At 47.7% G+C, this 14,870-nt stretch overlaps 1 protein-coding gene across 1 annotated transcript in view; it reads left to right on the forward strand.

The window, feature by feature from the left end:
- The window catches only part of T265_08071 (hypothetical protein), a gene marked incomplete at both ends in the record, with an annotated part of 30,583 nt that extends 18,795 nt beyond the window's left edge, over window positions 1-11,788 (forward strand). The window contains 4 exons of the mRNA XM_009173766.1: window positions 3,891-4,014; window positions 8,237-8,405; window positions 10,705-10,954; window positions 11,079-11,788. Of these exons, the coding sequence (XP_009172030.1) occupies window positions 3,891-4,014; window positions 8,237-8,405; window positions 10,705-10,954; window positions 11,079-11,498 (963 nt within the window). The remainder of the gene's footprint in view (window positions 1-3,890; window positions 4,015-8,236; window positions 8,406-10,704; window positions 10,955-11,078) is intronic.
- Between the last annotated feature and the right edge of the window lie 3,082 nt (window positions 11,789-14,870).

Genomic DNA, 14,870 nt, shown 5'->3' on the forward strand with positions numbered 1-14,870 from the left:
TTGGGCAGGGCTCATACGTAGGCTTCAAAACGTTAGTTCCTGCTGTATGCCGGTCCAGCAGGCTTAGTTGCAAGGTTACTCTTCGTTCTTCTTGGGCCGCAACGGGTGTACGTGGTCCACGACTTTTGACCACACTTGTGTTCCACTTGAAAACCAAGGTCTACGTGATCCCCAAAATACACATTCACAAATCCTATTGGGGTTAACAGGAGACTTAACAGAACCGCTCGTTTGTGATATTCTTCAATTGATTGCCCTGCCTCTTCGTGTTTCAGTCGGGACCGTATTCGAGATGATGTCTCACTGCGTGTTCCACACGGAGCACACTACCTATAGGGTTGGTCTCCGACAGCCCACGACCGATTTCGCCCTTCTGAAGGCTAGTCAAACAGTGTGGCCTCCGAACTTCCAAGTTGTACACCAAATCGTCTACGCGAGCTACGCGCCGAAACTAAGCGGACCTTCTTAAAACAGAGTGTCTGTACATTGGATTGAGTTGGTGTTGTGGACCACAGTCTTCTTAATACCGTGACCCCGAGTCGGGATAACCGCCTGATAGCCTGATGCGCTTAGCCAAACCAAAGAGCCAATGAACGTGCGAATCAGCTGATCGATCGATTGAACACTGACGCGTGCAGGCGTGTCATGTGCAGCCGAAAACGGACTGCTTATAAAGCTCAAGTGTAAAGCTCATGGCGGGCCAAAAAGTGATACTAAAAATGCAACTCATCCGTCAAGCTGTAGTAACGGTATTTCTCTCAGCTTAGTTCCCGGTCTGAGTCTCCCAAGCTAGCGTTCACGTCAAAAAAACAACCACCAAAGGTACATAAGGTATATTAACGCCCCAAACGAAGTCAGTTGTACAGTCGTACAGCGCTTCGTATATATAGCGTAGGCGGTTATAACTTTCTGAAATTTCTGAGGCGTTCTGGATGCGCCATTGGCAACCGGCATTTGGCCAATACTGGGCCATGATTGGCTCTTGGGTCCTGACTTTCGACCAATCGGATCTCGTCTTGATGCCGGACAGGCAAGCGTCCTCAATTCTTGGCCAGTCTTGCGTGGGATGGACTTCTCGGCCGTAGCAGCACCTGAGTGCGAGCGGTGAAGCGGGATCCGTGTGGAATTCCGCCCAACACAAGCGCAAGTCATCATCGACAGCATGACATCAGTGTTTAACACCGATGCTTCACTGCCGTAATCAAGCGCAAGTGAATAGCAACGAATGAAATCTGTCTCAACGAAAACGGTTATTCCATTGGCAGTTGTGTAGCGCAGTTACGTTCGGAGCTGGCTCTCCTATTAGTTGGATACCCGCTATATATCCATTTTCACGATAAACGGAAACATTTAGTTCGATGTTTTTTCTGTTAGTCTGCGTACGTTTTTGGCACCCAATTGTCACCCTTCGTGCTCGACTTTGTGTGCTGCTCGAACTTTCTCCGCATGCCTTCGAAACTCCGCGGAGTGCAGATGGGACGTCCGCTCACAGACATTGAGAATGCGAACAATATTGCTAGTTTTGGATCGGATCTTTCGAAAATGCAATGCATTTTAAGTAACCTAAGTAAATCTGCCGCACGGTTCGGCTTGCCCTTCACACCTGTAAAGTGCTGCTACAAGAGTGGATGGGATCGAACCCAAACCTTACGCTTTCAGGTGAGCCAATCGACGTGTTAGGTAAATTTGTTTACCTGGACAGTAGACCGACAGGATATGAGGTGACTTCTCGAGTCGGAAAGGCCAGGATAGGTTTTACTAACCTCCGACAGTTATGGCGCCAACGTGACGTTAATTTATCCATCAGTGGCAAAGTTTACACTGCGGCAGTACTGCTGGAATAATTTTCGGAGACTGACATTGTGGGTCTCTCGTCCGCCAATTGTAATAACAGTGTTTTCCTGAGCTTCGTTCCCGGTCTGAACCTCCCAAGCTAGCGTTCCCGTCAGAAATAACCACCAAAGGTGCACGACGTGTACTGAACGAGTCAAGAACACTTGTACAGCGCGTGTACAAGCATTCGAACCCCAGCAGCAAAGCTCCCATTATTCCCGACAAAGCGGGCGAGTTTGTGCGGTCTCGAACGAGTTTACCTTGTCTCTGTCGGGTAGTTAGCTCCCCCCCCCCCCCCGACGGACTCACTGACTGGTTATCATCTTTCTGGCTGGTAGATTTGATCCTTATTGCGTCCGAGAAAGAAATATATAAAAAACATATGTATGAATTCCTGACTGGCACGCATGCTGTTAATGGATCGCCTACACTTTTCGTATGTCGTTTCATCCATAGACGAACCAGGGCACCTTGTTAGTGTTTTGGTGGACTTGCTGGGAGGTTCCTGGGATGCTGCTTTTGATCTGAAGCAACAGAAGTTTCGACTGGTGAACTATGGTGAATGTATTAGTGCACTGGTGAGGATAGTCATAACACAACTCAGAAGGTGTATGCACTGATAGAAGTTTCTAACTGTGGTTGACAGTAGTTTACAGAAGCGATTTGCAGCATGTATAAAATAAAGGCAATGTAGAATGTGCAGCAAGTCAAACTTATCGTCTGTGAGAGTCCCTTGGTCAAAGTCCGGACGGCGGGAACGTGTTTTCTCCGCAGTATGGCTGCTACACGTATTCCATAGCTGTCCGTGGACTTGGAGTGTTTGACTGACTCCTTGCTCCCTGTGCACGCGCGAGACTGTGTGTGCTAACTGCGCTCGATTTCCCTATGTGTAGGTCCGTTTGCGCGTACGTGGGCGCGTCAGCACGTGAGCAGTGGCTACGCTCACCAGACGGTACAGACAATCGACGTCTGATGAGTCACCTCAATGTGACGTGGTTGTGGGCATGAAAACGAGACAAGTCTCGTGATCCAGTGTGCGACTGTGAGCTGGACGGTCAAGTATGTGGGTGACTGGGTCGCTACAAATGTTCCATTCGTACTATTCGCAGTACTTCAGCGTCGGTTCAAATGTAATGACGGACTGATGGTTGCTGACCGGAATGTCCGTGGTTCGAATCCGACCCCAGCATCTAGACTGCTCCTCTCTAGGCTTTGGCAACCTTACAGCTTTCGCGCTCACTCCTGGTTTCTTACAGCTCATCAGTAATAGCTATCCTTAACCGGGGTTTTCCAAACAGATGGACTACATATGTATTCACATATATCGTTCAAGATTCACGTGACTAGGCTGTTTCTCACGAGGAACGGAGTTCCTTTGGGAGCAATTTATTTCCTTCTTGTTCTCGAATTACTGACTCCTTAGGGATCGGGATTTCAAATCCTGTTACGGTCGGGATTGGACACTGCGGATCGGGCGCCCCACGATTGAGGCCCGAGTCTACCGTGGTTCGATTCGGACTAACCACAGTGGCCGCTTACATCTGTTCAAACGAGACAGCTCCGGAAGGTCCCTGGTTCGAACCCAATCTCGACATCTAGGCTTGGGTAATGTGGTATTATCTCATCCCTCATTCAAGTGGCTAGGCGCCGGAGTGTATTACAGTTGAACAACTATTGATCATGATCATCGGTAGCCCTGCTACTTGGTCGACCAAACAGTTGAATCCGATCGAAAAACTAGTGACCTGAAAGTGTTGCTTTTGTACTTTTGGATTGCATGCATCCATCTGTAGTGTTGTGTTCAACCGTGTCAGCGTACGAGTAAGCGAGTGCAACGTGCAGTCTGTCGGTAACCTTTTGGTTGCACTTTCCTCGCTTACTTGGAGGAAGTGTTGACCTCAAACTTGCTTGTCCTCATCAGATGGCGCTTTCATCCGTCCTCCGCACTTTCAAGGTCATTTGAACTTCCTCCGACCATTGTCCTCAATCGAGACAACGCTGATGATCGTTTTTGGCCTTCATCTCTCTCTCTCTCTTTCTACCTCACCCGCACGCAGTCTCTCCGCATTCCGGTCTACATGACAGGCATGGCACGTGGTTTGTTGGGTCGCAGACACCCTTGCGCTTTTCGCCACGCCAGGCGCGCAGCTTTACGAGAGGCTGACCTCATTCTACTGGCTGGTGAGTTCCTATGTGATTTTATCTTGCTCCTGCGTAATCGTTTTTAATAACTCCCCTTGCGGTATTGTTCCTTTTGATCATGACTTCTTCTCGTGTGATGTCCAGTCTTTGGTTCTCGATCTGTTTGTCACGATATGTTGTATCCGTCGTTCTTTTCGACCGTCTTTGAGAAAAAAAGCGTTCAGCTGTAGCGCCCTTCCGGTGCCTAGCTGCCATGCTACCCGAAGGAAGCACGAGGGCTAGGATATTGCCAGGTTGCCCAAGCCTAGAAAGGGAAAGTCGAGATGCGACGCAGGTCGGGTTGGAACCACGGTCCTTTCGGTCAGTAAATTCGGGCTCTAACCACTTGAGCCATCTCCCTCCCCCCCGTCTTTGAGACACAAGGCACATAGTGATACCTGGCTGCACGTAACTCCCCTACGAACCTATTGGATTTGTGCACAAACTTGACATCATCGCTGGCCGGGACCGCAATACCAGGAAATCACACAACCGTCTTCTGCGCGAATCATCGAGCGGTTTGGTCGGAGTGCGTGTCTCTCTGATCTTATGAGTTCAGAGCGCATCCATATTCGGGATTCGAGCCTGATCCTTTGTTCGTCGTTGGCTTGGTAGTTGTTGATCTCCTCACTGACTGTGACAACTGACCTACACTGGAAGAGACATTGTCAGCTGAGTGTCCTCACCCAACTGATATCTTCGGCCAATTGAGACTCAGCATTCCAGTAATCGATTTGGTTCGGCTGCGATTTGCGTTGCATTTGAACCCGTTCTACCCGCATTTGGTTGACTAATGGAACATGTCTTGTATGTTGCTTGGACGCGACACACTACTTATAAGGTGGCTGAATACTCTTCAATCGGTTTCGCCCTCCTTGGGGTTTATCAGGTTGATGCAATTCTCCCTGGTCCTATAAAACGTTTTGTAGAGTTCAGTCGCGCTCACCTGTTTTGTGGATTTTCTATTCTGAATTCATGGATTGTTACACTGAAAGAATGGTCCACTTTTCCACCAGATGAAGTAGCCCACACATACTAGAGATTCCCGACTCTTTTCGGTTGAATTTTTGATTCGCGTTCACCTGAGGATATTTGCCGAAAATCAGCTGTTTGTCGGGGGTTGCCGAGTTCATACGGCCGTGGATTGCAATTTGGAAAACTCGGGTTCGAATCCCACAAAGACGTATTGAAGTTGGTTGCTTTAAGTGCATTCTGCCGGATTAACCTATTTTTTTTCGGTTCTGAATATTTTGAGCTTGTTAGTAAACATTTTTCAATGCACTTACTGTTGTTTTCCGTGCCACTTCAGAGTGGCGTAAACAGAGAGGTGGCAAATCCTTGACTTGGCAGAGGAGTACGAGAGACGCTTGGGTGCTGTCGGTGCTACTGGCCTTCCAGGATGGGGACCGCGTGATCCTCACTGTGCCTGGTTGGAGACACTGCAAGATATGGCTGCCAACCGATGTCAGTGGCGTTCTTGTTGTCAGTTTCTGTCCAGATTGCCTGAGTGAATGTCTGGAGGTGTAGGCACCTCGGAATGATTGTGGGAAGCTAGCACTAAGTCCCTCCCCCGTCCACCTTTACTCTTTTCTTTTAAATAAGGCTTTTAACTAAATCATGGTTGTACGGTGGTGAATCATCGGTGTTGAACGCTGATATCATACTACCAATGATGGTGATGATGACCTCTTACTGTTAGACGCTGTACAAAGTGCTAGAATTCTTAAATTGTGGTTCACTGGTTCTACGAGAATAACGGAGTGAGAACCAGGCGTTGGAGGGAGTGTGCTCAGGTATGGTGCATTTTGGCGCTGAAATTCAGATTGATTTCACCGATACCAGACAAATTCGGTGGCCGTCGGTCGGGCAGCAGTTAATCTGTTCGCCGAGCTTGGCAATTGGCTTACAAACGTTTAACCACCGTGCGAGATGACATCGTCAGTGCGTCGTTGGTCGGGTCCCCTCGCATACTGACCAAGCGCTTTCATGCCAGTTGCCAAGCTTGGCGACCAAGTCAACTACCACCTGTTTAACAGCCAGTAAACTTCCCTGATCTACCTGCGAGGCACTCGAGAGCAGACTAATCGATTCCGGGGATGCGCCAACTGACTGTACCTTCATCAAGCATCGTGTGAGAACTCCTCGCGTCCAACGAACTGACGAGTATTCAGCAAATGGGTTGTTGACGAACGATATGTCATTTGTGTGTGTGACGAAAGCATCAGCAAGGAACTCCGTAAATTATCATTCGCTCTCAGTAGAGGGACTTGACTCCTTCTGGGAGTCAAGTTACTTGGGAATCTGAATGCTGGTGTCTAGTCGAATTCTCCATCCAAACTTATCTTCACCGAGTCTGGAGTTTGGTGCATTTAAGGGTTTCGCTCATAAGTTCGGTTCCCAAAACAACACCTCCCTCCACCGGTGAGTTGATCAATAAAGACAAAATGAACTTTCAGACGTGACACTGCTTCGGTGCTTAGATGCCATTCCACCCGAAGGAAGCACGAGGTTGCCCAAGCTCAAAACAGGAGCAGTCGATATACCAGGGTTGGGTTCGAATCACGGACCTTGCGTTCAGTAAGTTCTTGTAGCGGTTGCCCAATCTGATTAGTGCATCCGCTGTCTCCCTCGTGCTTTGTTTTGTTCCACATCCCTCAACGTGTATCACCAAACAAGACGTAACTTGTTTGGTCCCCCCCCTCTTTAAAGGGGGGAGTATTTGTAACGCTCACCCTAACCGCTGGACTATCTCAAGCTCAAAGTTGATCAAGTCCAACTGTCTGAAATTTTGAGAAGCACTGTACATCTACTTCAGCCTTATTGGGAATCATCCCATCTCACAAAACTCAAAGTGTTTCAAACACGCGATTTGCTGGTAAGTAGTTTCAGTCTGATCACATGCTGTTGTTGCTGTGTTTCGATTGGCTTGGTCTGTTGCTACACCAATCCGGCCCACAAGTTGATTATACCTTTTCCCTGACCGTAATGAACTAATCTGTTTTTACGCATGTCCTCATCGGCAGGTTCCGTTTGTGACTTCCGCCTTGACTATGGCCGGGTGCTGAACAGGAAGGCCAAGATCGTGGTGATTAATCGTGACAAGAAACAACTTTACTTGGTGAGTAACCCCCCCCCACGCACACACACACACAAATAATTAGCCAGTACTTTGGCGAATATACACTCATTTGGTTTTTCGAGAGACTCACCTGAAACCCAGCTGAATCTTTCGTTTGTGATTTTTTCCAGGCAACTGAATGTGCTGCACCAGGCCGCCCCATGTTTCAGTCGCTACGATATTCGAGATATCGCGATACATGTATATCTTTGTAATGTACTACTCACAAGGTTGCCGAAAATCCGTCTCTGAACATATCCGTTACAATTCAAAAGGAACCACTGGAGATTGTGGCAAACTTTACATACCTCGGTAGTTGTATAAGCTCTGACGGAAGTGTGTCCGATGAAGTCAGTGCAAGCATCTCAAATGCTCGAATCATGTTTGCCAATTTGCGCCACTTGTGGCATCAAAAACGCATATCACTAGAACTTAAGGGTTGTGTGCTCCAGAAGCGCTGGTAATGTCGCAGGGCATCAAGGAATTCGTAAAGAAGTTAAAAGAACACGGGTATTTGATTGTGTGGTAGGTACTCTAATCGCGGACAACATCCAGCACCATCAACTGCGTTGGTTCAGCCATGTTCTATACATGCCGAAACACCGTCTACCGAGACGAGTGTGCCTCCTTCAGAATGGCACAAACCGCTAGATGGACAGTCTCGACAGAAGGATATTGGTGCAGTCCACCTTCCAGGGGTCTCTCGTCCCGCACTTGTCTGGAGACATTGCAAGAAATGGTGGCTGGTCCGTGGCATTGGTATTCGTATTCTCAGTTCCTTTCCAGGTTGTCTGACTGATCGCTTGGAGGTGTAGGCTTTTCAGAATGCTTGCGACAGACCAGCCGCCTTTTCCAATGATTTCCACTGCATGGCTTTATATATAGTTGGATAAACTTTATGGTTCTGCGGCAATGAATCACCAGTGTAAACACTGATGTTGATGTCGCTGATGGCGTCGATGAACGGGATTTACGCTAAGAAAAAAGCACCTCAAATATTTATCTTGTCAGCCTTTTGTTTGTCTCTTTCGCCTGTTCCATGCGTCCTACTATGTTCTAGTTTCGAATTGACCCCCTTTGCATTCCGTCAATTCCAGAACTCAGACATTTTCTGGAGACCTCACCTCGCTGTCCGGGCAGATGTTGGTACAACGCTGAACGCTGTCGCGGAGCGTCTCAACGAGCGTTTCCCCTGTTCCAGTGCTTTTCGTTGTCCCCAAGAATGGATAGACGAGCTCCAAACGCGGGAAGATCACCGCGATGAAGAGATACGGTACGTCTATTTGAATCCATCCCAGATCCCATTGATCCGATTCTGGTTGTCCATTTTGTGATGAGACAACATAGAGACCTAGTTATCTCCCAACAATTCGAGCTCATGTCAGCTAACCTTATGCTAGGTGGTTTTTCAGGGGGATAAAACCAATTTCTCCCGCTCGTTTGGGTGTTCCGTGGAGCTTCGAGCGTTTTGATCAACCGGTTATTTCCGCGAATCAACAGCGCGGATATATTGTTCACCTGCAACTTGTTCAAATCATTTGACAGGTTCACGGGGCAGTGGTCAGACTGATGGATACATATCAAGTCTTTCAACTCATCGCCCCTCTCCAACTGCCGATACTTGGACTTTCTTTTCAGTACCCCTCAACAACAAACCTTCCCGAAGTGAGCCCATACTACTGGAAATGCACAACAAAGTTTCTCATGAGACGTGGTTTATTGTTTTAATCCTTTCGGGAACACGCCACCCAGAAAGGGACTTTGGAACGCTCGGCGTTCTGTGTTGTAGGACCAGTGGTGGTTAGAGCGCGAACTGTGGTTCGAATCCGATAACCTGGCAGTATCTCAGCCCTCGTGCTTCCTTCGGGCAGAGCGACACCGAAAGGGGTACTATGGCTGAGGGAGGCTGCGACTTCCAGCTCCACTGCATTCAGGGTAAAAGCCTTTTGATGCTGTTTTTAGCGCGAGACGCTGACTGTGCGTGAATATCCATAATGGTAAGCGAGTTTTACTACCCCCCATTCTATCCAGCCTGCCTCTCATCACAGGTGCACCGCTTTAAAGGTCCTTATGCTTTAATGGTTATCATGGGAGCCATAGATAACCACCAACTAGTTTGTACTAGTAGTATAGCATACGTTACTAGAAAATTCTTTTGTCTTCATAGTGGGTGAGCAGACAAGGGTGAAAGCGAAACCTGTTGGTAATATGTTGAAATATTGGCAGCTCGGGTGGGTTTATTGGTTGTTGATCTGTTCGGCGAGCTTGGCATTTGGCTTGCAAACGTTTCGTCGCCATACGAAGAGACATCATCAGTGCGCAGTTGGGTGGGTAACTTCCTTGCATGCGCGCGTGTTTATATAACGTTCGAAGGCTATCTGTTATCTTATAACGTGATTGGCTGCTTGAAGTGTAACGAACTCGATGAATCTGTTAGTCCGTTTGTGATCTTTATTACGTTGTGGTCTGTTTTCCTCTGGCTCAAGCGAAAACAAAAAAGAGCGCGAATTTACGGAAGCGTGCTCCACCGAAGAAGCCATCAACAAACACATCGAAATTGATCCCATTTACCAGCCACTAAGAGCGAGAGAACGCCAGAACCACAGAGCTTAGAGATGGAAAAGTGAACAGACGAGGAACTCATAAGGGAAGCGGTAAAGCATCATCCAAAGGACACATCAACTGGATTGGAGGAGGCGCCCAACCAAAGCACCAAATCCACCGACAGATGCATGGACACTAACCGCCACGGTAGAGAAAATAGGGCGGTACAAGCAACCAATCAAACCGGAGAACGTCGGACCACAACACAATGCGAATCAAGGTCAGACAGAATAAGCTACTAAAAATAGAAGGCGTTGAGATAACCAATGAACGCGTAGGAACACAAGCACAACGCAACAAAGATCACGAACGGACCAATAGATTAACCAAATTTGTTGCACTTCAACAACCAATAAGCGAATTCTGTTGTATACCCAGCTTGAGACAAAAACGCCAGCCCAGCTCGCAACAATGATCAACCTTGAACCACAAGTGTTTTTGCTGTCGAAAACGATCACTTTATTCCGGAGAGTCCCCAGTAGGTTTTTCCATCGGCTTTGACGTCATGTGGAAGGAAGTCCGATACGCTAGGGGGTGTATCTTGGAGGAAGTGATTACCCACTAAGCAAACCTCCTTCAGAAATTTATGTCGTTACAATGCATGCATCTTAGTCACGTTTTTCTGCTCATTATCGTTTTTCAATCAGCTGCCCTTACAGGGAACCAAACCGGCGTTTTTTTAAATGACGTGTCCACATGGTGGCATTGAGCAGGTTGACAACCTGATATGCGTCCTACACCACCTAAGTGGTGTGTCTGACCGTGTCCATCCACATGCAAAACCCTTCTAGGTACATCGGCTTTGACTCAACCTTGCTCCCGCTCCAACCTCGTTGTTTCCTTCACACCCGACCTCCATACAATCGGAAATTTGTCCATTAAGCTTGCCTTGTTCAATCCGAAATCCAATGGTTAAATGTCTGCTTTTTTCTCTTCCTCTTTTGGTGACCACGCCGTGGTTTGCCCAGTCAAAACACGCTAACACAACCTCAGGAGCGGACCAACCCGCTGGCTGTCCTATGGGCTCTTGAGCATCACGGACTGCCCAGTTCGGAACATGAAGACTGTATCATCGTTGCGGACGGTGGAGACTTTGTCGGGTCTGCCGCATACATCCTACGACCACGGGGTCCGCTCTCCTGGCTAGACCCGGGACCGTTTGGCACACTGGGCGTCGGTGGGGGCTTCGCCTTGGGGGCGAAGCTGTGCAGACCCAAGGTGAGTGGTGAATCAGTACCAAGACGCTTCACTTGTTTGACCACGTGATCCACACTTAATTATCCCATGAACAAGTGGGTGACCCTGAATCTATCGATCAATTTGCCGATTTTTCTTTCATCAGGCTACGGTTTGGGTTGTCTATGGAGACGGTTCTGCTGGTTATAGCTTGGCCGAATGGGATACGATGGCCAGACACCATGCTCCTGCAATCGCCGTGATTGGCAATGATGGCTGCTGGTCACAGATCGCTCGTGACCAGGTCGGCTTATTTGGATCCAGTGTGGCTTGTACCCTGAGTTCCCTACGCTACGATGTGATTGGAGCCGCCTATGCTGGCAGTCAGTCTGCGATTCTAGACTATCGGGAGGCCGAATCCCATTGGTCCGACCATGGTGGTGCGTTTGTCGTGAACCGTGGCAATTTCGCCGCAATCGGACAAGTTTTTGAAGAAGCCAAACTCATGTCGGACAAGGGTGAACCTTCGGTGATCAACTGCGTGATTGCCCCTAGCGCATTCCGTGAGGGGAGTATCTCACTATGACGTTCTCACAAACCAATTGCATAGATGTACACTTATTCTAACCTATCCGGAAAGTCTTATTCTATGTGTGCATTGAGTGTAAGCTGCGTTTCTCCTGGTTGTGCCTTTTCAAGCGACCACTCTAATCTTGTTACCCATTTTCGAATCCACTGGTGTGTCGCTCATTCTTATACTCCTTTTTGCAAAACTTTCTCACTCGCCTCCTTCCATCGATTTTCTAACGTCTTTCTATTCCCTGTCACGACTATTTCTGTTTGTTATCATCAGTATATACCAAAAATGAAACTTCACGAATAGTTCCGCAGTTCGAGGGGCATTTGCGGTCTTTCCGAGTGTTCGCTATGCTCTGGATGTTCCATCCGGGATATTCCTCCGGACATGGCGGCGCCGACACCAAATTAACACTTAACCGAGCTCAAGACAGCTTACTAGTCAGGGGGCGAACTTACTAGCCGGATAGTTCAGGGTTCCAACCTCGGTACTAAGCTTGTGAAGTCTAATGGTATTTCAGACGTCCTGTTTCTTCAGGGTAGCATGAAAGCCAAGCACTGAAAGGGTGTCACAGCCCAACGAGGAACTCAAATGTAACATCTTGATAACCAGTTGCCCTAAGTAAACTCCGCGCCTGTTCGGAATGTCGCCAACATACATGGTATGTCAGAGTGGGTCAACTTAGCCTGTATTTGCGTGGCCGTGTTATGGTCTTGTACACTGCCGCGATCGTCATACGAAAATGTGGTGGGCGTAGACAGGGGGTGCAATCAAGCTGAGGGAAGGAGGCCTAAGCGGTGGCCGGCCTCAGGAGTTGACCGATAGACCGTCTAGTTAGTGACATAAACTGCTCACTTCTTAGACCAATCAGCTTCTTGTGCAGGAGATGACGTAAACCAATTGTATGGCTATAAGGGACTGTGATCCGTACAGTGTCGAGATGGCTCAAGTGGTTAGAGCGCGAAATTACTGACCTGAAGTTCCGTGGTTCGAACCCAAACTCTGCTTCTCGACTTGTTCTGTCTAGGTTTGCGCAGCCTGAGAGTATCCGGGCCGTCGTGCTTCCTTCTGGTGACTAGACGCTGAAATGGTGCGATAACTAAACGATTTTTTCAGAAAGTGACAAGTATTCATCATTTGTCGAAGGTGACACAGTCTGGATACGAAACAAAAGGAGTTTATCAGTCAGTCAGTCGCAGTAGAATGTAATCCCAGGAATAATCGGCTCACGGCGGCAGCTGGGCAATGGCACTGGCTGTTGCATGATTCGTTCACTGTAGATAGCCTTCAAGATTAACCTGTGAAACTTGAAAATCTAGTCCGCCCCCCTTTCTCCCTGAAGCGAGCTATCAAATACTTCACTTCCCCTTCGACCACATCCGTTTGTCGAAGTCGCCCGGTGTATCAGTTAACTTTTCTCGTTCTCTGGTCTCACGATATTGACTTTCAGCTTTCCGCTAACAGTGGACAGACAGGCTTTGTCCTTGGTGTGTTGGCGACGTGAACTTCTGAACGACAGACACCAAAGTTTTGAGTGCTTTTGAGTCAAGTGTAACTACATGTGAAAGATAAAGTGACTAGTCCTAGTATTAACCTAAGGACGCGCGGATTTAGCATGCATCCGTTGGTCTAAATGAAGGAATCGACGTTGTGGGTCAAGTGTTAGCCTATTTCTACGAAAACTTGTCACATGACTCATGTGTGAGGATTTTTCCCCTATTTTTGTCATCGGGTCGAGTGACTTGTGCACCTGTTTGTCTAACTTGGTGGACTGGCGCCCGTTCCCGGGTTGACCCTTCACAAATCCCATGGGCGCCGGTGCACGATGTGCAATCCGGTTTGCAATGAATCACATGTGCACCACACCTAACCGGTTTAAATTGGAGAATATGAAACCGGAGAATGAAGAGGGTGTTACGAAATCATCCGCAGACCCCATTGATGACACGTGATTATCAAATGTGGAGGCTCACAGGATTCGGAAGGCAGCACGATGCCACACACCATTCCTGGGTTCCCACAGGCGCATATATTGTAACAAGAGATTAGGCCGTTGGATCAACGCTTAATTCTCACGCACATGATCTTCTATGTACCATCTGGATTCGGGACCGCGACGCAACCCATATTCCCCCATTTCCTGCGCGCCATTCCTTGAGTAAGTGACATCTCTAGTGGGATAGAAGTTCTTGTGCATACCTCTCCACCAGGTGAATTGTCCACACTTGTGGCATGATGGAAAGCTCTCTCATCGTAGCCATGTGCTGTTAGGTGATTTGTTCTCATCTCACGCCGCCGAAGTTGATTCCTGTTCCTTTTGAGCAGTTCGGCCGCCACTCTTCGTTCCGCGGCTTCGTCCTACCACTCTATCTCACACAATGTTACTGGGTCGTGTAGCCTTCAACCTGTACACCTCAAGCTTCGTTGCACGCTTGACATTACGTATTAATTAGTGATAAAGTGGGCCATCCGTTTATCCACTTACGGAAAACAGGAACAAATTCAATCTTACAGAGTATGGTCATTTATCTGTAACACCATTTAGGTGCCTAGCTACCATACCAACCGAAGGAACAACAAGGCCAATTTTCTAAAGTGTGGAAGGGCTGTGGAGATGCCGAGGTTGGGTTCAAACTAAGACATTCCGGTCAGTATGTTTGCCCCTTAACAACCAACCATTCTCGAACTCATTCCGATACATCACGGAATTTGTTTAAAACAAAACGACAATTATACAATTCTTCATACCAAGTGATGGGATACCTACTTCAGTGGCACATAAACACCGTCGTCCTTACACCTCTGTTTCGACCAAATGGCCCAACTGGACTGAATCCTTCTGCGTGTCCCTCATCAATTATGCCATGGTGAGACAGCCCCGGAACCTGGTTTCGATTTTACCGGGACTTGTCAACTCGACCGGGGATTTTTGGACGATCATGGACACCAAAATGTATGCTGTGACAACGCGTCATTCAAACAAGGGTATATGACCATTTGGCGAGTGAATTCAGGCGGACACTGTCGGGCATCTGCCGCCCGCGTCTCTCAATTTGTGTTCCGATATATTTATCCATTGGATTTACGCTAGCAAGAATCTCAGCTGTTGGCAATTGTTTGCGATAGACACGAATCGCTTGTACCCACGTTCTTCTGAGGCTGTGTGGATGAATGTGCATGTATCGCATCGCAACAATCTGCGAATCGTGCGTGTTCGAACATATTTAGTTCGGATGTATTCATTGATAATTAGTCAGGTGGCTCTTGATCAGCGCGATGAAGAAAGGATCCACGTGATATTATCTAATATATATAATATAATATAATATAATATAATATAATATAATATAATATAATATAATATAATATAATATAATATAA

Source organism: Opisthorchis viverrini (genome assembly GCF_000715545.1).
Source record: "Opisthorchis viverrini unplaced genomic scaffold opera_v5_201, whole genome shotgun sequence".
Lineage (NCBI taxonomy): Eukaryota > Metazoa > Platyhelminthes > Trematoda > Opisthorchiida > Opisthorchiidae > Opisthorchis > Opisthorchis viverrini.